This window comes from Calidris pugnax, unplaced genomic scaffold (genome assembly GCF_001431845.1).
Source record: "Calidris pugnax isolate Ruff unplaced genomic scaffold, ASM143184v1 scaffold95, whole genome shotgun sequence".
Classification (NCBI taxonomy): domain Eukaryota; kingdom Metazoa; phylum Chordata; class Aves; order Charadriiformes; family Scolopacidae; genus Calidris; species Calidris pugnax.
In genome coordinates this window covers 6,787,781-6,811,277 of record NW_015090885.1, presented here as the reverse complement: position 1 = coordinate 6,811,277, position 23,497 = coordinate 6,787,781, and the positions used below count along the sequence as shown (strand labels likewise).

The following is a 23,497-nucleotide window of genomic DNA, read 5'->3' as shown; positions in this document are numbered from 1 at the left end:
ATTTATATATTTGAGAGGTACACAAAAATACCCAATGTTTAATCACACATATTACAGAAATATTTGTGCTATATTAGTTAATGGCTAGATACAAACATAGATGCTATTGACATTGCACAAGTGTATGTGTAGAGAGCAGGACAAAATTGCATGGATGTGTAAGCATGTGTTACAAGCAGATCCATGCAAAACCATTAAGTTCATATGTGCCATTTGGGATATTAGCATGAAAATGTGTTTCACTTCTGTTATTGAAGCCATTTTTAAATGTAGATTTAATAAGGATCAAAGATGATCTTTAGCAAGTGTTTGTTTATAGCTATGTGCCTGCATATTAAAATCATCAAATTTATTTACAGTCTTTCATCTTTTGTCAGATAAACAGCAGTTTTCTGTGAGTAAGTGAAGTTCTCCTTTTTGCACACATGCAGCCTAAGGTGAGGGGAATAGTGTTTTCTCAGCTGGTGTCAGGAATAATGGAATATTTCTTTTTTTAGACTTGACATTACAATTTCAAAGACAGTGAGTGCTATTGTTCCTGGGATGTCCTCTTTTTCTCTCCTACTTCCTTTCCCTTGCTGAGTACTACCTGGATTCTGCATTTTATAAGCAAGAACTGTGGGTATATCTTTCCAGTTATTTACTTATTCCCACCAGTGACACATCTGACATTTATTATAATTTCTGTAATAGTAAATACTGCTATTAAATGATTTGAAAATCCAAACAGAAATTAGGAAATCCATAAATGTGAATTCATGAATACCTTTTAAAGTTTCATTAAATTTGTCTTTCTCTGACCATATCCCTGGATGTTCTGCACACATGTATGTAATGTCTTGCATGTGTTCAGTGCCAGTCAGTCATTCCCAGGTCATTCCAACCTGACATGCTGAACTTATAACCCAGTCTCTACTTAAGGTCACTTTTGGAATGAGTAACACAAACTTCTCTCCTTTAATGATCCAAGTATGTATTAAAAATTCATCTGTCCTGATTCAACTTCCCTTTATGAAATTGCAATTTCAATATTTATTCTGTCAGCTAGTTTACACATGCCTTATTTACCCTTTCTTAGGTGAAAGTCTCATAAACCCCATTTGTCGTCTTGGTTTTCATTCATCTTATTTATTTACTTGCTATTTCTTAATACAAATCTGAGATCATGGTAACAGACCAATTACCTTATCCAATTCACACAAGAGGTATAGTCTCAATAAAAACTGCTACAATTAAACTGAATACTTTAAGGTATATGTGTATTAGAATGATGTACATGTCTTAACTAAACAACAGGATTTTTCGCTTGGGTAATGCAAATATTAAGGAAATGTGAAATACTGTTCGGTAACATTCGGTTTGCCCTGATCTGTGAAGCATAATGGTAACATAATTATTGAAAAATAAGATCAGATGCAGTACAATTTTCTAACAACAAAAAAGGCTTTGTGTGTGTGTGCACCTGTCACCTTTCAGAATTACATTATTGGAAGTTAAAGGCTAGCAAACTTCCTGGCCTTAAAATATTGAATTTGTTGAATAGCAAGAGCCTCCTAAGAGTAACACCTTTGATATTATTTTAGAGAAATGTGTAATTTTCCTGCTGTAAAAAAGCTTTGAGAGAGAACAAAATCCTCTCAGTCTCTTTATATGGTCAGATTTGCTTTATTATCCCTGAAGGACAGACAAGGAAATGAAAATACAAAGAATCGTAACAGCTTTCCTCAAACCTCATAGTGGAAGAATTTAGAATAGAAGAACTAAATGATTGTTACTGAGGGTAAAATAATGATTTGACCTGCTCACTGGATTTTCTGATTCAGATGATGTTCGTATAATCTAGTGAAGCACATTCAATAAGGTGTGTATTTTAGATGAGAGGAATATGTGAAAGTGGTTATGTAAGCAATGAATTTCTTCCTCTAAAGCTGCACCTGTCCCTTCCTGTGATATTTCTGTCTCCAATTGTTCTTCTGTTTGGTGTGGAAGTAGGGTTGTTTTTTTTTTTTTTTATTATGGTTAGCTTCATGTGTTCCACTTTCTAGAATCTAATGCTATGTTTCAGTAGTAATTTATTTTTAGCAGTGAAAGCAATAAAGGAAAAATAACTGGTTAAAACTACCGCTGCTTCAGGAGAATTTAAAACAGAGAGAAGAAAGGAATAGTACAGATCTTTTTAATGGGATTGTGCGACACAAGATTTTTTTTCCCTGTGTATGACTTTCATATATAGGCTCTCTGAACTGTCAGTGGTGTGGGAAGAGCAATGGTAGTTGCAATTAAATTTAAAGAAAGGGCTTTTCAGCAGCCTTCTTGCTTGATTCATCAAGCAATAATAGACATAAATATGTTTAATTTCTGAATTTTTGTGGTTGATGACCTTTATTAGCCAGCTTACAAGTATGAACATAATGCAGCTCCGTGACATGCAGGCTCTAAAATTTACATCAAACCCCAATTTTCTGAATCATAACAAGTCTGAAGTCTGTAGTATAGCAATACCTGCCTCTGCAGTTACCATTAAATATAAACATCTTGTCTGCTGAATTCAAAATTAAAAAAAAAAAAAAGAACATAATGTTTTTCTGTACTTACTTTGATACTACTTCAATAAAATATTCAGTTTTATGACAGAGATATCTAGGCAGTGGATCATGACCAGGGGAATTCTGTCAGCTCCAGAAAGGTATTGATGGGTTGGTTTCTTAGAGGAGGAAGAAGTCAAGACAGGAAACATTAATCCAGCACCATACATCTAGCTGGCTGTATGTATAAGTCTGAGACATACTGGGCTACAAGGAGGGAGACAAATCTAATTCATTGTGCCATCTGATAAGGGAAGAGTAGGGTGTGCTCTGCCATAAGGAAACAAAACTTTGATACGTCTTTTTTAATCAGAGAAACCTGTTCACACTGCTTATTCTGAGGTATAGGTAATTTCCACACTTACTTTCCTTCTCTTCCACTGTTGGACCACTGCTGGTGGGCAGATTGTGTGGGGCCATGGAAGGACAGAGGCCTCAGCACCATGTTGTTCGAAGTGTGAGATGTTGCTTTCATAGCCAGCATCATGTATCAGAAACTAACTGTGTGAGTGTTGTACCTGGTGTATGAAATTAGTCTAGGTTGCCTATGCAGATTTTTGACCATTATTAGCACCTCAAGAAGTATCAGCGTAGGAATATGAATGGGAAATCTCCTTAAAGCCTCACTGCAGATGGACTCCTTTGGAAAGAAGCCACTGTGCAAAATCAATCAAGCTATGATGCAAAATCAGCTTTATGTTATTTGTCATTACAGTGTGGCTAACACATTTTGGTCTTGCAGTGTAGACAGGACTGTGAAATGTGTCTTCACATTGTCCCTGAATTATGTGATAGCCTTTGGTTGGGCTGTAACACAATTTGGGAATGTGGCTTGGCACCATCTACACTTCAGAATAGAGTGTGTTCCTAGAAAGGATGAGCAATTATCACTTCATCATTACCAGCTTCTCCCCCAGTGTAGACTTTAAAAATCTTTTAATGAATCAGCACTTCCTACTAATCGCATTACCTTCATTAATCTAATGATTTCTTAGAAATTGAAGCACTTCATAAGCATTAATAGGTTCCCACACTAATCTTCTGAAGTAGTATGTTCCTGTAATTTCTATTCTAATGGGGTAAATTAAGGCATAGATTGGTTAATTGCCTTTCAGAATGCCATTGGCAAAGACAGCCAATTGCTTTAGCTGTTAGCTATAGAATGTTTCCAGGTCTGAATTCATGAGGGACTAATAGAATGGAAGACCAGACTACAGTGGGCAAGACACTGTTTATGCAAAAGTGTATCTCAGGACCCTTGATTATGAGTTTTCAGCCAAAGCAAGGGGAAGTTGTTTCATGTTGCTATTTGTGAACAAAACCAGCGATATAAATAGAAACCTGTGTTAAGATAAGAAAAGTATCTCCACACAAGCTGTAGAAGCAAGAAAGACTGGAGGATAAATGCAGTGCTGAAGCATGTAGTAGATGAGTTGTAAGATACTCTACATATCTTTACAACCACCAAATAAATTGAAAAAAAAAAATCGTCAGCCGAAGCAAAATCTGATTAACAGAAAATAAGTACCACATCCAGCACACTAAGGCAGAAACATAGCAGTATGGCATAGAGCATGGTTGAAAGTCATTCAGTGCTTCATAACAGGATGCTGGGGGTGCTGAAAGGTCACTATGCAGAAAAGTCAAAAAGGACAAGTGTAAAGAAACATGGAGATAAGGAGTGAATGAGATTCATCAGTTAGCACTTAGGTTAAGATAGAAGGGGTGTTGGGGAAAGGAAGACCTGAGACTGCTTATTAAAAAGATAATGTCTTTCTATGATATGACCCTTATTACTGGGAAAGCTAAAGATGTGCTGGAGACCACAAGAGTAAGGCAGCAGGGTTTCTCTTAAGCAATTGTCTGTTAGATGGAAATGGCAAAGCTGGCATTTCCTCGAAAGAGTTGGACATCAAGACCTGAGATTAGAAGGAGATCAAGATGAAAATAACTACCAAAAAACCTGCCATGAATATGCTCTTCTGTAGCAAAATGACAGATTGTTGCCAGAAGGGAAATCTCTTTGCTTTGAGTCTGTTTTTCTCTTGAAATGGCAATACTGCAACTGCTGTATTAAATTAAAGGCTTCAGTGGAAGGAAAGTGTACCAATCCACATTTTTGATTTATTTCTTATTTCTGGCAGCATCTTAATATAGAAGTTCATTTTCTTTTTGTTTCAAGCAAAATACATATGAAGAGCAGTAATAAGGTCTTGAGTTCCCAGGGGATTGCTATGAGACTGGTTAGTGTGTCTGCGTCGACCCAGATGACCTAGGATTGGTACTGGGTAGCAAACCCTCAGCAAAGCTGCTACTGGTCTTTGAAAGCAGCAGGGTGATGCACATTTGATTACCTCAAAATGTTGGCATCTGTAACTGAAAAGGTATGTAAATTTAAAAGAGCAGGGTTTTTCCAAGGTATTGAAAAGCAGTGGGAGGCAGAGGAGCCACCATAAATTTTCTCCAGGCACAGAGGCTGAAAATGTTTTGAATGTCTTACCCGTTAGACTTGCCAGGCTAAGTTAATGGCAAGAACCAGAGAGGCTTTCAAGAAGGCACTGTGTGGGTGTAGAAAATGAAAACATGGTAAGGCCACAGTCTTGAATTTATATAGCGAATTAGTTCAATAATGTCACGAAGTCTGAAGTTATGATATTAATTCCCCTCATACAGGAAAACCACGGTGCCTTTCACTGCTGGGTATCATATGATGCTGTTGTGTACCTTTCCCATTTGTGGTGGTTTGGGATCCAGGACTGCCACTGGTCCGCCACATGGAATTCAAGCAGCCACTGCCTCTTTCTGTGTCTGTGCCCCTTACCAGCCTTTGCCATTTGTTTATTTGGATTCTGGTTGTGTAGCACCTCACACAGTCCAGAAATTAATGCCCTAATTGAAGCTAAGATTAAATAGACACAAGTCTTTATAGGATTGAGGTACCTGCAGCCTTTTGGGGACAACTGTTGTATTTAAGCAGGTACACCTCTGATACCACAAACAGTATCATCCCAAACTGCAATGATTGAGGACTGGGGGCCTCAAGACTATTTAATTATTTATGATAGCAATTGAGTCTTGCTGTTATCATTTTATGGGCACTGAACTCATCAATGAGCAAAACACAACCCCTGTAGTAAAGCAGGTTGCTCTTGAAAGTTTCACGTGAAGGTAAACTGAGTAACTGAGTACCTCTGTCAAAACTCTGTAGGTAATTTAAAACAAGAGAGCTCAATATGCTTGTGAGTTTGTTTTGGTTTTTTGTTTTAAATTTTCTGTCAGTCTCCAGAGACAGTGGTGTTTTCTTGCAAGAGCATCTTATAAACTACGTCTCTTCCGCTGCTGACTTTTTTAGGGCAGGAGAGGCGTTTCAACACTGAGGCTGACCCCTTTTGTTTTCAATGTCTTCTGGGCACAGCCTCCAAAATGCACAAGTTTCAGGCTGCTTTCCCCTCAACTCAGCAGAAAATGTTTGCACTGCTGATCTCTGTGACAGAGCAATGGGTGACAAACTGCCTTGTCATTTCAGTCAAAGCCACCCACACTTGTCATTAGATTTATCCAGGGTTAACCGTTCATTACGCACCAGCCCAGGCTGCCCGGGGTAGCTGTTTTTCTTCATCTCTTGTCATAACTGTTGTAGGTTGGAGGCGGGAATGAAAGCACCTGCTGGCTGAAATGACAGCTTGATTCTAGGAGTTGGGGAGTCAGCTGAAAGAAAAAACAAATGGGGACACAAATTACTGGGTCTGCAGTTCAGAAGGATAATGCATTTTGTAGAATTAAGAGTTTGTTTAAAAGAAATTATATAGCAGCTCTCGTCTCCTCCTACTTCCTATATACCCTATGTTTTGCACATGTTTTTCTATGTTTCTCTTGTTTTCTTCTCCCACATGAAACTGCTTTTTAGGGTGTTTTTTTGCTAAGAGATTTTGCTGTTTTAATTGGAATATATTCAACAAAGCTCATTACCATTTCTTGTGCCAGTTTTTGTTTAAAAATGCAAACATGTAAGAAAAGATGATGTAGACAGCTGGTATAATCCATTTCATATTGTAACAGCACAACTCCAAATGCATTTTATTTTTAATTTTGTCATGTTATGCCTCAGTGTGTTAACTGTCTCTGGATTGTAAACTTATTTTTCTTCTTCTTATCTCTATAGTGTTAGGGTAATACACTTCACTGCCTTATCTCTTGCAAGTGGGAATCTTGTTTTGAGTCTGATACTGACTTGCTTTGCCTCCCACTTACCCTAAAGCTAAGTGGTAATAAAGATTTTTTTATTATTATTTATTTTTCATTAAGTACCATACTATTTGCCCTGCTGTACCCCTGGGAGACAGCTACTCCCTGAGTACCTAAGGGAGAACAGAATAATTAGATTTTTATTTTTTTCCCAGCCACTGGAAATGAAATGAATACATTTGAGTTATTTTGAATAAATACTCTACATTAGACTTTTTGATCTGACATAATTTACTACAGGTGCATTAGACCTTTGATTGAATTTTCATAGTATGTTCAAGTGCTAGGTATAATGCACAGGTATTTTTTTTTTTTAATGATTTTAACTACCTTAATTCTGGCAATACTGCCAACTGTTTGTCGCTACTGGATAACTTGCATCCTAGGCAATTTCAGTGACCCAGGCTTTAAAACAATATAACCTATTACAGAGTGTTTTCTTATTTCCTTCAAGTTTGGCCAACCCCATATAGTTAAAAGAAGCATTTAAGGTAATAAATTTATATAATTATTATAGTATCTTTATATATTATACAGCTATTTTATATTATCTTTAATATGTATTATTGAAATACATAATATCTCAATACGCTGCATGCTAAAAGTAAGTGTATTCCAATATTGTTGAAGCTTTCCAAGAGCATATAGCATGTACCTCAAATTTGTGCTCAGGGGCAAGTCTTTCTGATTATGGCCATTAAAATAAGGGGTTTCTTTTCATACAGAAAAGCAACATTAGGCATCTGACATGCATCTTTCCCTTAACGCTCTGAATGGTAGGACTGGTATCAGTGACATTTCTCCTTGCCTGTAGAAATACAGCAAGTAGACCAGAATAGCTTTTAGGAACTTCCTAAATTTTTTTCTGTCAGGTACCTGGTTTGTTCAGATCCTAGTACAGTGCAGCAGACACAGGCAGAAAGGTTATGGAGCTGTTTATTCCTCCTCCCCATGCACCACGCAAATGCTTTGGGGCCTCTGGGACAAACCGAGGCTGTGCAATACTGCTGCTGTGCAGGTGTCCTGCAAGAAAACAAGTCAAGGGTACCCACAGAAGGACAAAGGAGAGCTAAAGCACCAAGAGAAATCATTGCATCCCATCTCTTTTACCAGGAGAGATTGTATGAGGACTGTTAGGGAAGTGAAGGAGAACAGAGTTAAGTCCAAGGGATTTATAGTATGATTGTCAAGAAAAGGGAAGCGGAAGACCACCCCACGCCGGGGAAGGTGGGACAGTGCTGACATACAATGGATGTCATCAGACACCCATTAAATTATTTATAAGGTAGTGGCAGGTGAATCTTTTGGCCTCATACTCTGAGGGGCTTCGACCTAGGCCTTCCATCAGGATGAATGTGACCAGTGAGACCTCAATGATTACTCAGAATCAGACCTTCAGTGGTTACATGGGATTATGTGGCTACTGATGCCCTGTTTTGAGTTTGATTGTAATTTATTATTGGGTGATTTAAAATTGGAGAGATGTTCTGTAAGGTGTATGTGGAGGGGGGAGAAAAGGGAAGATGAAAAGAAGGGGAGGAGAGAACAAGGGAAATATTCTGTGAAAAGGTTAAACTACTTGCAGAGACAGACAAGGTGGGAACAAAAGGGAAAGCATCAGGGGATAAGCAGCAAATCATAAGATTAAGGGGAGAATTGTAGATATGATGGCCCAGTAACTTACTTTTATATAATCCTTTTCATGTTGGAAATGATCCTGGGAAGCCAAGCTGTGGTTCAGAGACAAGATGCAATTCGAACACCACTTTGATTGTGACCTCTAAGGCAAAGGTAGAAATGACCTTCCTAAAGTTTTGCTTATATAGATGAGGATGAGCTCAGAATCCCAGAGAGAACTCTGGAGTCATCTCATGTGGTGGCTGAATCTCAGGAAGCATGAAGCTGTGATAGCAGTACCTCCCTTGCAGGCAAGTGCGTAAGTTTGGATAAACATCTGTGTTGTCCATCTGCACTCCCCGCATCAGGGTTTGTTTTCCTGCCTTTTAACATTTTCTGTCCTCAGATGTTTCAGTTACTCATGCATCAGTTGTCAGTAAATAATTCTTTCTATTCATTCACTGACTGGCCGGCAAAAGTTAGGATTGGACCGCTACAGGGTCAGTTCTCCATCTGACAGAAGCAAAGTGAACATGCTGCTAATACTTTGGGAACAGGAAGAGCAGGGATCAATTACAAATCTGTTCACCTTGTGTCTCAGTTGTCTGAAATGCTTCAGGGTAAATTCTACCAGAAAGTCACAAGCGAGGAACATGGAAAGTAAGATAAAATGCAAAGCAGCTTTACCAAAGATTGATTATGTGGATAACTAAACTGATTACTCGATAAAGGATTATTACTTATCTTCACATAGGAATGGATGATGGATTTATCTGGATCATTTTCCATGGTGCTACATGGAACAGAGAGGAGGGAGTTTAGTATATGTATTCTAAAGGGCACAGTGAAGTGGCTTACAAGAAAGTGTCAGTGGGATATTCTGCAGGACAAAATTTGGGTCTGAAGAGATGATTAGTCAGAATCTTTAAGACGTAATCTGGATATTACTATTTAATATCAGTTAATAACAGTGGCAGAAGAAGTAGGAGTGTGTGAATAAAATTTACTGATGACAAGATAGGAACATGTCTAAAACACAGAAGCAATTGTACAATCAGACAGTATTTCATGGGCTGGTAGAAATAAATGAGATGTAATAGTACAGCGAGGGCAGACAGGCTATGGGAACCTATAACAAATTAGTGCCCTATGTAGGGGCTTGTCAGTTGGGCACGTTAGTGGAGTAAAAGCGCTGGTATGTTGATTGTCTGCAGTAGCATCAAACTAGCAGTGAGAGAAGCATTGTAAAAAGAGATTCCAGGATATATTAAAAGGTGTATGTGCCATAAAATGGAATAATACTTTTATCACTGGTAAGATAAAATTTTGCATTTTGTTTTGATCCCTCAAATACAGAAAGAAATAATTCAAGTGGAGCTGATATGGGAAACAGCTATTAGAAGGATGAGGGAAATGTGCAGGGAATGCTCATTACCCTTTCTGCAACAAGTGCTTTCATAAACCCAGAAGAGAAGCAAGTTAAAAAGTGTTTCCCTTTCTCTGGTAGCATTGCCATTTTAAAGGGTTCCTCCCTCTGTTCCAACCCTGTGCCATGGCCTGGCCTGCAGGCAGTGGAGCCGCCTGTGAGAGCTCAGGGGACCAAGGCCATGCAGCAGATGAAGGGCAAGTCCAGCATTGGACAGCTGCTTTTCAGATGGCATTGACATACAAAAGAAGATACAGGAAGCTCTACTTTTATATTAAGCTAAAAAAATAATAATGTCGGAGCAAACCAAATTAATGTTCCTTCAGTGTGCTGCTAAATTCAGAGGGAGCAGGATTAGGGCCTTAGTCCAAACCAGCACGTGCGATTTATTTTTTTTTCCCTGTATTTCTTTTAAATGCTGAAGGTGTAATAAGTTTGCAGGAAAGCGTGACTTTAGGAAGGGAGGTGATAGGTGAAAGATGGCTGCTTAGGTTTGTGTCAGAGAGCCTGAGATTGACATTATTCCCTGTCTCACTATCTGCATAACTAAACTCAGTCTTGCAAGAATTATTTACCTGGTTCTGTTTGTTATAGAATTGTCAATATGTCATGTATTTGTCAAATATCCTGTGCTTTTGGTTTTGTTTACTATTGAATGCAGTCTAATTATGTATATAACCCTGACTTTTTTTTTCCAAAGCATGTAGGGTTGGCAGTTCAGTGACTTCACTTTTTCTACCAAGTCCTACCTAAATTTCCTTGTACCTTGTCAGTAGCTGTATGCCTGCCTGCCTGCCTCTATAAATGTTTTCTGCTCTTCTCTAGCAGGTGTGAGAGTCCTGACTCTGTACGTAGCTTTAGGAGTTGCTGAATGCTTATTAATGGTCACCTGTATTGTTTCTTCTTGACCTCTTTGCACCCTGTGGTTTTTGATCTGAAACGTGCAGGTGTGCTGATGAGCTGGAAAACTTTTCTGTGGTGGGAAGGGGTGTGCTGGCAAAGAGGTTGGCCATAAAACTTACGTGGAAGAAAGTGTTGGTGACAAGGACTGTCCAGTAAACATCTTCGAGTGTCAGAGCATCACCAGGTTGTGACTCTGGGGCACAGTTTGGGCAGTGGAACATACGTAGCTGTACTGCGGGGACTAAAAACAAGCAGAAGAAAAACCCATGTAGTCAGAAAGACAATGACTTCTGTGAACTCTGGTGTTTCCGCGTGAGGCTGATTCCCGTGGGGTCCGCTCTTGCCTTTTATCGTAAACGGTAACATGCAGCTGAGCTGGTGTTTGCCAGGCAGACCTAAGCCACAGAAAACTCAGTTTGACTTTTCTGTGAACAAGTAGGGTCAAGTCTGCAGTTTGATAGGCCTCAATACGCTCGTCTTTTTGATTAAAGGCTAGTGTTATGGTTCTGCGCAATAGAGAGGAAGGTGCTCTATATCTCAAAAGATCCTAGTTGTCTAAACCAGAGAAGTTTTAAATAAAAGTTATATCCTTGCCATTCAGTCATTGAATTTTCTCCATCTGAAACTGCATAGACTTGTTTTTAAATGCAGGCTATTACATAGTTTCACATATAATTGTAGTGAATTAAACTGATAAATGCTGGTCTTTTAATACCAGTGTAGCAAAGAGATGTTATTGACTCATACCAGAACAAGAGATCCCAAAATAGTGAGACTTAAGACTGTTTTCAGCAGTTAATTAGAAATCTTTTATCTGTTTTAATTTTTTCAAAAGAGTTTCTTCGTAACAGCCAGAAGATTCTTTGATTCAGAAAAGGCATAATGTTTGATATTTAAAAAGACTTCATGAGAATTAAAAATCAAATATTACATGAAAATGTACGTGGTTTTATTTCTACTTCAGATATGTCAGGAAACCAAACCAAAAATGATAACAAAAATATTTCGGTTTTAATTTTCAGAAAGAAAGTGCTTGTAAGTTGTAATCTTCTCCTAACGGGTACTCTGAGCTGTTATGTTCTGTGAGCATTTAAGCAAAGACAGAGCTTTTTCCTTTTTTTTTTTTTAATAACTCCATGGATACAAGTTAGTGGCCTGAAGTTTTTTGCCTTTTTTTTTTTTTTTAGTGAGACATGGTCTTGTTTCTCTAAAACAAGAAGAACTGCAGTGTTAGCAATTAAACCATCATTTTTATTTATAGCACATTGATAAGCATAGCTTGAACTTTTTAGCATGCTAAGTCAGCTAACAGTCTGGGGCACCAAAAAGTGTGACTTTCCAACCCTAGAGTGACTTAGAGCACACATACTCTTTTCTTCAAAGTGCACCGGCACAAAATAATTCAGTTTTTCAGCTTTTTGGGGTGAGTTATCAGGTTCATCTCAAGGTTGAAAAGGATGTTCAAGCAGGCTATTAACTTACTAGTTAAAGTTAGAGCTTCAAGGAGGTTATAATCTGGGCCCCGGGCAGTTACTTCTCTTTTAGCATAAATGAACACATCAATTTTGAAATTTAACAAGTTACTCTCTCTGCAAAGAAAAACATTCTTGTGGTAACATGGTATAAATACTAAGTACAACATAATATACATGCTAAAAATTGAAGACTTTAAGAAGTGAAGGCATGACATGCGTTTTTATTTAGCAAAACTTATTATCACAAAGTCTTTTTTGTCTACTTTCCTGTTAAAAGGTTAGTCCTTCTTATTAGGAACGTTAAGAGCCTGTAGTTTAAGTACTTCATCTTCTTGTCTTCTGGTGCCCTGTAACTAACTTAATGTCTGGGGCTCCGTTACCTGTCAAGACAGTTCTGGGCTAGAGTAGTGCAGTACTTTGAAGGAAAGCTGCAACATGCGCTCTCTCAGAGACTTTGGTTTTGGCTTATTGATTATCTTAGCTTCTGTGACTGTGGTGACAGGGCTTAACAAGTACTGAGAAGCTTGCATTATTATAAACATAACAACTGGTTTTATAGTTCTTTCCTCCATGCGGTTAAGATATTAAACACAACTCTGTAAAGCACCACAGAAACTCTCTAGTAGCCTAAGATACCATATACTGAGTTCATTTATTAACCTGATTTTCTTTACCCTCTGAAGAGGCTGTCATTAATTTCTCACCTGTCTCTAAAAGGTGATAATTTTTCTTGAAAGCTAGGTTGCTGGGGTTCAAGCGATTGCCTGTATCTTTAGGTTTTTCCTTCAGAAAAACACGTATATTCTTTTTTAACTTGCCAATTACAGAAGAACTTGACAGAGTGCATGGCAAATAGTCTGATTAGAAAGAAAAGAGAGAATGCTACTCTTTTTCTCTCACGATCTCAGGGTGGGAGGTATGAATGTAGTTTGTAGCATTTTTGATTGCCTATGATAACACAGGTACCAGAAAACAGTTTGTTGAAGTACATAATAGTGGATTAGAGAGGGCTAGCACACAGGTGGGAGTATTAACACGTGCATGTTGTTTTGAACGTTATGTCCCTGACGTGGTCTAGTTGGCACTCCAGGAGTGCTAGCAAACAAAACATCACTCTGTTGACCAGCAAATTACAGATTTTGGCCACGGAGAACAGCCTGGTCACTCTTTGTGAGTGGTATCCTTGAGTGCAGCTGTCCCCTGGCTGTGTGGGCATGTTCAGGGATGCTTCCTGAGCTGGAGGCAGGGCTTGCCCACTGGTAGGGGTGATTAACAACAGCAAGAATAGGACTGAAAATGCTGAATAGATGAAATAGTTTAATTTTCCGCTGTTTTTTCTCTATTGCTTAGGTCTCTTCCTTTAAATACAGGAGTCAAATTATGAATGAATCTGCAGTGACTCTCCACTCAAGTGGAAAATATGTTATTGTCTGTTTTTATGAATCCATTTAAAGCTGCTTACTCTTCTTTTCCATAGCTGCTTTCTGACTCTTTCTCCTGCTATTATCCAGCTTCTTATCACCCTTCTCCAAACTCTTTCCATTCCTTTCCTACCAGACACTGATGTGAAAAGAGGCAAGAGTGACACAGAGGTAAAACCAGGCTTGGTGGGTGCTGAAGGTGGCTTCATGTTAGTGATAGGCATGCTCTTCCAGCACAGCCCGGAGTGGAAGGGACCCCGCAGAAGGAAACCCCTGGGGAGGTGGGAGGTCTGTGCGCTTTCAAAAGTGGTGCAACTTCTTCTGCACTGCGGTCCCCGGCACCCTCCTGTTGGTGAGGTGGGGGAGGCAAAGCAGGGCAGGTGGCTCCCTTCACTCCTGAACCCTTTTCTCCTTTCACACATGCATCTGCCTGACTGAAAGTCACTGGTGTTGCCCGAGATGCTGAGCATCCTCCCTGCTCTGGTCTGTAACCCACCAAGGCAATGAGAAGAAACAGCTGGGGTGAGTGCAGGTCTATATATATGCACATACATGGATGCACCACACATCCCTCATATATATGTGTGTGTGTGTAGATATGTATGCACATACACCCTTGGTATATGGCATTGCATGTATCTTTATATGAAAGGGAAAGATGGCTAGCATGTTGCACCTAAGTGAAGAGAAAATATGCAATGGGTGAACCAAAAAGTTTGAGGTGCTCACTTAAACTGAATAGTACCGCTGATTTAGCCAAGTCCTACAGCTCTGAAAGATGGCATCAGAGTAGAATCCTATTATATCTCTGTATTTCTTTCAGTGTATTTGTCACTGACTTATCAATAGTGACTTCAGGAGCAGAATGCTCTGAGGTAGCATAAATGCAAAATAATAGGGAAAAGGCAAAACCAATGTTGTTGAATTGAAGATAGTTATCAAAAGTTCGGTATAGATTTTTATTTTGATTATTCCACCTCCACCACGTGATTGGAATGACGTGGCTTAATCTCCTTGTATAAGCAGAAAACATTCAGATACAAATATTTTGTGATGTCTTTGCATTTCTGACTGCAGCTAATATAAGTTCTAAAATACTGCAGCTCTGTGAGCAGTTCTGTATCTTGTGACTACCTAGAATTTGTATTTCTTATGAGAAAATTATAGTCTAACCTCATAAGACTTGAATTTGAACTTCTGGATCCTTATTCTGGCTTCTGAGTGACAGAAGCTGCATTTTGTTGCTTGCTCATGGGAGCCAATATAGTATCTTTCCGGGACCACAAACAGGGCTTTCTTGCCCTTTGACATAGTAGCTTGACTTATTTTTCCCTAAATCTATAAAGTCAATTATTCAGATTGAAACCTTACAGTTGCTCATTATAAAGCAGTGGGAGTTGGCAAGAAATATTCAGAAAATTCACGTTGCTATTCTGGGTGCTTCTTATAAAAACAGGGAGAGAGAATTTGTGTATCAGTGGTTACTCTGTATAGATGTGAATTTATTTTTCCCTCTGGCAATTTCATTTTTCAATTCCAAAGTCAAAGCTGCCTTCTGGAAAAAGATCTGCGTTTTGCCTTTTATTAAAAAAAAAAAAAAAAAGAAGAAAAAGCAACCTTGTAGCCTTCCTTTTCTCTCAGCCCGTGGGGCAGCATTTGCACTTGCGCTGCCCTGTTGCACACTAATCTGGCTGTGTAACACGGGATGGTTTAGTGTGGTTTTTTCTCCAAGCTCCCAGGATGTGCTAAGAGCTGAATTCTTCAGCCCAGGCAGCAGAGGTCCAGGACATCAGATGTCAAGGCATTTGGTTCTCTCTGTTGAACTCTCCAGACAGACTGACTGTCTGAAGACACCCACATTTTGAAAACAAACAAACAACCCCTTGCCACCACCATCTTGCTTAAAAAAAAAAAAAAAAAAAAAAAAAAAAAAAGAGAGGGGTTTAATATTTTTCCTAGAACTTTTTTTTTTTTTTTTTTTTTTTTTTTTTTTTTCCCCCCCCCTCTTTTTTAAAAAAAAAAAAAAAAAAAAAAAAAAAGAGAGAAGCGCGTTGGTGTATAAGACTGCGTCACATACGTATTGCCTTCAGGGTGTCGAAAGGGCTATCTTTGGAGCCAGACACTTCAAAGGAAAACCATGCTGTGCCATGCTGTGTAGTGGGGTTGGCGATATGCTTGTTTGGTTGAAAACCTATGCAGCCTTTCTCCAGGGTCTGACACTTAGCAGAGGTGGGACACTGATCCCAGACATTCCTGCTGCTTCTTGTGTCAATGGGGTCACCTATCTGATCGTTCACGGCATGTCTCAGAGGATCGCTTGCTCGCTCCAGCCTCCTTGAAGTCCTGCGTTTGGGAAAATGATGTCTGTGACCCAGATGTAAGGAAAACACTATGTTGGTGTTGCCCTGTTTTAGTGAGGCACTTCGCTTTGTATTCATTCCTGTAAAAAGAGAGGCTGAAGAGCTCTGAAATTACAAAGCCCTCTCCTACACTTACTTTATTCTGAGGTAATGATTTCTAGCTCGGTTACAGCAGCTTTCAGCAAGTGCTTTCTCAGACACACCTGGTATTGCCTGTCTTTGCTAACAAAAGTCTCAGATGTGTGTTTGCTGGGGCGGGTGTGTAGGGGGGTAGATACGTATCTGTCTAAGGGAAGCGTAATGTCTCGCTTTGAGGCTTCAAAGGGGCTGAGGTGTGCGTGAGTGAGGGACCGTGAGCTCTGTTTCGTCACTGCAGCTTACAAGTGAAAGGGACTCGGTGGGCATGAATATTGTGGTTGCTGTCAGACAAGCAAACGTGGCCCCCTGTGATTCTCTCAGAGCATGGGAACAAATCTGTGTAACAAGAATGTTCAGGCCATTTCATAATCAGCTTCATAGATGGGTTGTGGAAATACTGTAAGGGCTACCAGAAATCAGTTGCCATGTACAAGGAAGAAAGGTTGAAGAAATGGAATAGAAAAAAAAAAAAGCACTTGATCTTACTGATATAAACATGTCCCCAAGAGTCAAAGAGGATGGAAATTTCTAAAGAAGCATCCAGCCTGTGTTATGGCAATGGAGTGCAGCGCAGCGGGTTGTGAAGTGCTGGAGGGGCGCAGGCGCAGGGAGCAGGTTCCCTTCCTCACTGACCTATTGGCTGGTGAAAGTAAACCAGAAAAATCATGGCAAACTGCCAGGCAAACAGTTCCTGAGGAGTTCCCGAAAATGGCCTGCTAGCCCTGACACTGGTGCCATGCAGCACGCGTGCAGAGCTGCTCTCTGTGGTAAATGATGGGGGATTTTCCAAGGCTGCACCGCCATGCAGCAGGAAGGTGCTGGAGCAAGAAAACGTGTTTGGTGTTCTGGAAGTATGGAATGGAGCTCTGATTTGTATGGTCCACACTGAAACACAGACCTGATCCTTTCTGATGAAAGTACAGAGTACCTAGAATGTAAAAGAAGGGCAAAGAGAAGTCATACAGTATCTATAGTCTTGTGTAGCATCTACGGAGAGACACGTATCGTTACCGACAAAATCTGATAAAAGGACTATTAGTGGCCAGGATGGAAAGCTGTAGCATAGAGGTGAGCAAGTTGGATAGGTGTAAGAAATGTGATTTATCTGTCTGCAAAGGATAATAAAGTAGGCATTCTCTACTTAACTATGGCTATAAAGCTATTATTAAAACCAGCCCGGAGAGCGTCTAGTGTGCAATGCCCAGGGGGGACAACAAGCATAAAAGGGTGCCCTTGGTTGATGTCATGGCTCTGCATTTTCTGTTCCTCTCTGAACTATCCTGATTGGCACTGAGAATGTCATTCAACTGTGAGTGCTTTTTCATGCTTAGAAGTCCTATTTTGTCTAAGTTTTTACAGTACAGAGTAATTTTAAAGAATAAGAGAAATACTGAATAGTCTGTAGGTAACTATAAAAAATAATTTAATGAAGTAATTTTAATGGTTTTCTGTCTTTTTCTGCTGTTAAGATTATCTGCATAAAATGCACTCTTTCTCAGCCTTTTGACAAGTACCCAGGAGCTTTGTGCATCATTTGTTTGGGTAGGATCATTCTGATTTCAACACATAATAATCACGTCAATGCCTTTTCTAGAGATTTCCATTCATGTGTAACCTAATAAGGCTACAAAGTATATTTTTAAATAAAATCAGACATGATTTTGCTGAAACCGCTAGGGTTCTTCTCTTCTGACTTAGAGCGGTGCGTTTGCGATTTGAGGAACTCTCATACAAACGACTGGGACAGTATTGCCAAATTCTCTATAAAATTGCAAGCAGCATGCAGAACTGATTTCTTTCATTTTTACACTTCTGCTCAATAATAAAAATAAAATACAATCCCTGACTGAAAATAAGTATATTAATCTTGCTTTATGACTTGCAAAGTGGGCAACTATTGAACAAAATGGCTATACATTTTTTCCATTAAAATGCGGGTGTAATCAGCCACGCTAGAATAAGCACAAAACCTTTCTGTGGTAATTAGTAGAGTTGGTCAGGGTTTCTGGGAGTCAAAAGAATTCACAAGTTGACCTACATGTGTTAATAACTTTGATTAGAGCTTTTATTATCAATTTCAGCACTGATAGGTAACTGCATGGATGGTAAAATTTAAGTTGCTGGTACGCTAGTAGAACTTGATCGTTCATCTGCCCTCAGTTTGCAGAAGAGGAATATGATCTTGATTAAAAGCAAGTCTATGCAAACAGACAAATGTAATCCCTTCCCTAGAATTGCACTAATCTGCTAGGATAAATTGAAATATCAGAGTTTATTTTGTTTTTAAAATATAATTTACTGACACTTCATAAAAAACTGAAAGTACAACTAACTTTGAAATATGATTTCTTTAAAAATCTTAATTATTCGGTTATGCCTTGAATTACAAATTGGTTGTCCATGAGTTCTAATTGTGCATGGTATCTGTTATCAGGTTACTCTGCAGATAGCACAACCAGCTGCAGAATTCAATGTAATCTCTGAAAAGCTGCAGAAATACTAATCTCTGAACAGCCTATCTACAGGGTATTTTTATGCCGCACGCAGTCAGCTGAGAATTTTAAGTGAAGCAGGTTATTCAGTGGGATACTTTATTTAGCTTTACTTAGGCTATAAATTTCACCATAAAATTGTCATTCATTTACTGTTCCTAAAGAATACATAATAATTTTGCCTAAGATTTGTTAAGCATTTTTTTGCCTTATATGCTGCCAATATTATATTAATTAGTGCTAGAAATGTGATAGAGAAAAGAGAAGAAATATTTCTTCCAAGGTGGTGAACTATGTCTTAAAACTGTAGGGTTTGGATCACTGATTGATAATGGTAATAAAATACCTGAACAGATACTTTCTCTGTTGCGGGTGGTTGGACTTTTTCTTTTTTAGGGACCTTAAGTAGTCTGATCATAAACCTGTGAGACGGAGGTACATAACGGTGGGGCACTGAAGGAGAATGAGACTTGTAGCCAGGAAATTTGGCTGTAGGGGGTTTACGGCACTAGTTTGGTAAAATAAAATTATCTTATGTCTATGCACTTTTGCTTATTATTTCTCTGTTGAAATGTTCTTCAGTGTTTTCTCCTGCATATGAAATGCGTTGTATTTGTTTAACTAAAAATAATGTTTGCTCTGCAGCTGTAGCTGTGTCTACATCTGTATGTATGCATCTAATTCAGATAAAAACACACTAGTGACAGTGGATGCCATCGTATTCTAGAAATTTCGGATGACTGCATGGAATCTGTTAGGTAATGACTTTTTGTGTTGTGTCCAAGCTGAAAATTGACTGACAGGACATATACATAGTGAATTTTTCCCCATAATCTTTGTGCATCGGGTTAGTATTTTAAACAGTATCAGATAGAGCAGGTTACAAAGCCAGACTTCTTTTGCTTTGTGCTTTCTCTTAGACCTTTGTATCTTCTGAATGTACTATGCTGTTTCTCAATGAAATTGTTTGGAGAATTGCATTCATACATTTGGTCCTGTGCAATGACCTGAATCATCTGGTCCTTCCTGGATTTTTTTGCCGTGTAGTAAATCATTCTAATTTAGTTCTTGCAATGGACTTTGAGTAAACTATTGCTAGTTTTTGTTGATAAAATAGAAATACACGCTTTGGGGTGTATTTCTATAAAAATAATGCTCTTTTAAGTTAAGGGTTTGGAGACAACTTTTTTTTTTTCCTGGCCTTGATGTATAGGCATATGAAAACAAATTGCAGAAGAACAAATTATAAACTTAATCTGAAAGCAGAATGGAAGACAGCAAAATTAAAGAGTAAAGAAGGGGTTTTTCCCAGAAAAAAATATTAGAGCATTAGAGCTCCTTAAACTTAATTTTGTTACAGTAAGAAAAGATTTCTTGTATAATGAATATTGTTAGAAAAAACATTTATTTCTGCCTTTTAATGATTGCTTATCACTACATGTTTCTTGTGTGTGCATGTTTGCTTTGGGACTAAACCTATTCTCATTGAATTAAATGGCCTGTGCCGACTTCTGTTGAAATCAATGGTGTGGAGAATGAATTTATCCCATTACAGAACCTGGTTTTTAGTGGGAAGAAAACAGGGCCATTTATTTACATTCACTTGTGTTTCCTCCTCCATTTGGATGCGATAAACCTGACTATAATCCTCTTGAGTGCTATAGGTTTGAATAGCTTTACTTTCTTTGTAAAAACAGAGTAACTTCTCCAAACAGTTTTCAAGGGATAGATTGAAATAATTAATGCACATCAAATGGCTAAACTGGTGGGTTGCTTAATGGGATTAATTCCATGCTTGCATATACTTGAAACTCCTGGAGGCACAAATTAGGTTACCTCAAAGCACCTCAAAGTAATATTTGTCCCTAGTACCTTCCCTCTTCCCCTCTATCATAAATGGAACACACGCTAAGTCCAAATGTGAATGAGTTATGGATTAATCAAAGTTAATCTCAAAAAAGCACTTGTGTTGAGGGAGAACACTATTTTGTTTTATACAAGCCCATGCATTATCTGGGCAGCACGACTTTGTGTTACCTAGTTTAAGCAGTACAATATACAATGAGCAGTTCTGTGGCAAGAAGAAATTTTAATGCACAGAAGTAGAAGAACTGTTTTCACAGAGACTACATAACAAAAGTAAATGTAAAGCTAAGGACCCTTTTCATGTTTAGGAGAAAATTTATTTCCTTTGGGCATTTGATCATTTGGCAATCTTTCCAACATCCAACAGTTCTGTAACTGCACTTTCCGACATTATGCTTCGAATGAAGCTTACCTAAGCTCCAAGTGTTATGAAAAATGGAGCTTGTATAAATTTCCTTTGCATTCTAACTCCATCTCAGCTGCACATAGAAAGTAAACAAATACAGTTTTCAGGCAGTCTTTTTATCTGTCTGCACACCTCAGAAGCTTCCCAATAAGGTTTTTAGTGGGGAAAAAGGGGGTGCTTAAAGTAAATATAATTAGAAAATTTTCACCCATTTCAGATACTGCATTAAAGACCTTAAAAGAAATATGTTTTACGAGGTTGGCAAGCAATTAGATCAGTGTACTGATTTTGCAACGCATAATTCTACGCTTACGAAATTAGTTGGAGTGAGAAAAATCAGACTGAACATAATATCCATCTTAAGTGGCTGTTTCAGATACATGCTCTAAAACTCTAAGGCATGAACATAATTGTTCTGTAAACTATATCTGGTAAGTGGCTGAGAGATATTTGTCTACATTAAGACACAATGAATAAACACAAGGAATGTAAATGGTCTAGAAATAGCTATGGCATTCTTCCAGGAAAGTAAAGCAAAACAAAATCCAGTCCTAAACAACCAGAAGGGATTTCTGTGTGCGGTGTTTCTGGAAAATCTTTTCCTGAAAAATCCCAAAGAAAAGCCAAAAGGATAAATTCAGTGCTGTAAATGAAATTAGTTTACATTGCTGATGATATCTCACCTTTCTAGATTCCTTGTACTGATGTACATGACCTAGACAGAGCTTTTCAGAAAAGGGCCCCTCTGTTTCTGCATGCTTTACGAAGTATGATGTAGGCATACTAAACTTGACAAATAAGATCAGCTCTGTAGCTTATAGCAGCGTTCTTATCAGCCCTGTTTCCTAATAAGATCAACTTATGCAGTCACTGTCTTTGTCAGTTGGTTCATTTCCACCGAATTTAACAGAGGTGTTGAGGTTTCAATAGGCAATTAAGTTTCTCCAGGTTTCATGCTGGATGAAGGGAGAAACTCAAGGCAGAGCCTGCGTGGAAGCAGCAGGAGCTCAGCAGGGACTTATTTGGTTTGAGCTGCCGTTGGCCGGCTGATGGACCTCTGCAGCAAATAGCACCACTGGGCAAGGATGGAGCTGTGTGACCTGCAGGGATGTGAGGGCTGGAGAAGGTTTAAGGCATGTTCAGAGATGCTGGAATTTTTCTTTTATAGTGTAGGAATAAAAACAGAAACAGGAGAGGAGGCAGAGATTTGCACCTGGGCATATGAAACAGAGAATACAAATTAGTATGATGAGTGAATTCAATAGCTTTTTTTTTCCCCCCACCTGTTTGTGCTAACTTTATATGTCTATAATTCAACCTGTTCCCAGTTTAATGCAAATACAGATCAACCTCTGAAATCCCATCTCTATCATATGTGTTTGACAGTATAACAAAGTTGATCCTGCAGTGTTCATTTTGGTGGACTGATGTCAAACTCTAGTACTAACTCTCATGGATTGAGTGCTACTGTTGAATATTGTTGGCTTTTTCCTCTACAGAAAAGATCTGCAAAAATCCCAGTATGTTAATGTTCAAACACTTTCTTCTTCTGCCCCTCTGAAACCAGCCCATTTAAGAACAATATGAAAACTCAGACTCTTTAGTGTGTTGTCCTGTTGTCATCCCACCCTTTTTTGAGCATGAGCCAGTCACATTGTCATGAAATGCTTGCAGGAATTGATGGAGATTTCTTGGATAGAGGGAGTGCAGAATTTTGTCTGTGCTTTTCAGACAAGCTGACCCAGAGCATTGCTATAGGTCTTTAAAGTCTTGTGCAATATTGCACTTATTGCAATAATTATTATTAGCAAATGAACTCTGAGATTGAGCCTCTTCTGGAAAAGGATTTAATGTTATTAGTAGGTCTGTGACATAAGTTTAAATACAGAGTAGCTACTTGGACTGTCAACAACAAATAACACTGAAAAATTTAAAACCAAAAAAAAGAAATGCTTTTCCAAAAAGTCTACAATGCTGAGGATTTTCTACTTTACAAAAAAAGGCAATTTTAATACCTGTATTAAGCAGCAGAAATTGTGATTTATTTTTTTCCTAACCCTGCACCATTATATTCTTAAGTTTGGTATTCTTAATAATTTTAGATAGCCTTGCTTGGAAGCTCTCATATTCCCTTTCAGCACAGTAGTTATTATGACCAATGAAAATTGGAAAAAATATAGTTAATGCAATAGAAATTAACTGCCAGAATAGATAGCGGGCATGATTGGAGGCTTTACTTAATATTTGCAAAAGTAGTTCAATGGCTAACAGATACCTCTGTTAACACTTCTTGTTTGTTAGTGGTGATGTAGAGATATATTTTAAGGTATATATTGAATGCCAGAATTAACTTGATAAATTTTAATATTAGTTGCATGTGCTGTAGGTATGGGTAAAGCATAATTGTTTACTTTCATCTCAGTCACAAACATTGGTACAGGAAGGTGAATATACAGGAAATTTTCTATCTGATGAGATCTTGGAGTCCTCCTTTCCTTGTTTTGCTTTTTCCACAAGTTTGCCTATCCATAGAGAAGCAATTAAGAAGGCACTAACACTCTGA

The 23,497-nt window shown here is 38.5% G+C and overlaps 1 protein-coding gene across 3 annotated transcripts in view; it reads left to right on the top strand.

Moving 5' to 3' along the window:
* Positions 1 to 23,497, top strand: part of CD247 (CD247 molecule) — a 56,754-nt gene that overhangs the window by 13,010 nt on the left and 20,247 nt on the right. The window contains exon 1 of one of the 3 annotated variants that reach the window (XM_014947164.1): positions 14,172 to 14,194. The exons of the other annotated variants lie outside the window; for them this stretch is intronic. Coding sequence (XP_014802650.1) covers positions 14,176 to 14,194 — 19 coding nt within the window. The 5' untranslated portion in view covers positions 14,172 to 14,175. Of the gene's footprint in view, positions 1 to 14,171; positions 14,195 to 23,497 lie in introns of those variants that run through there. 3 annotated transcript variants of the gene reach the window in all.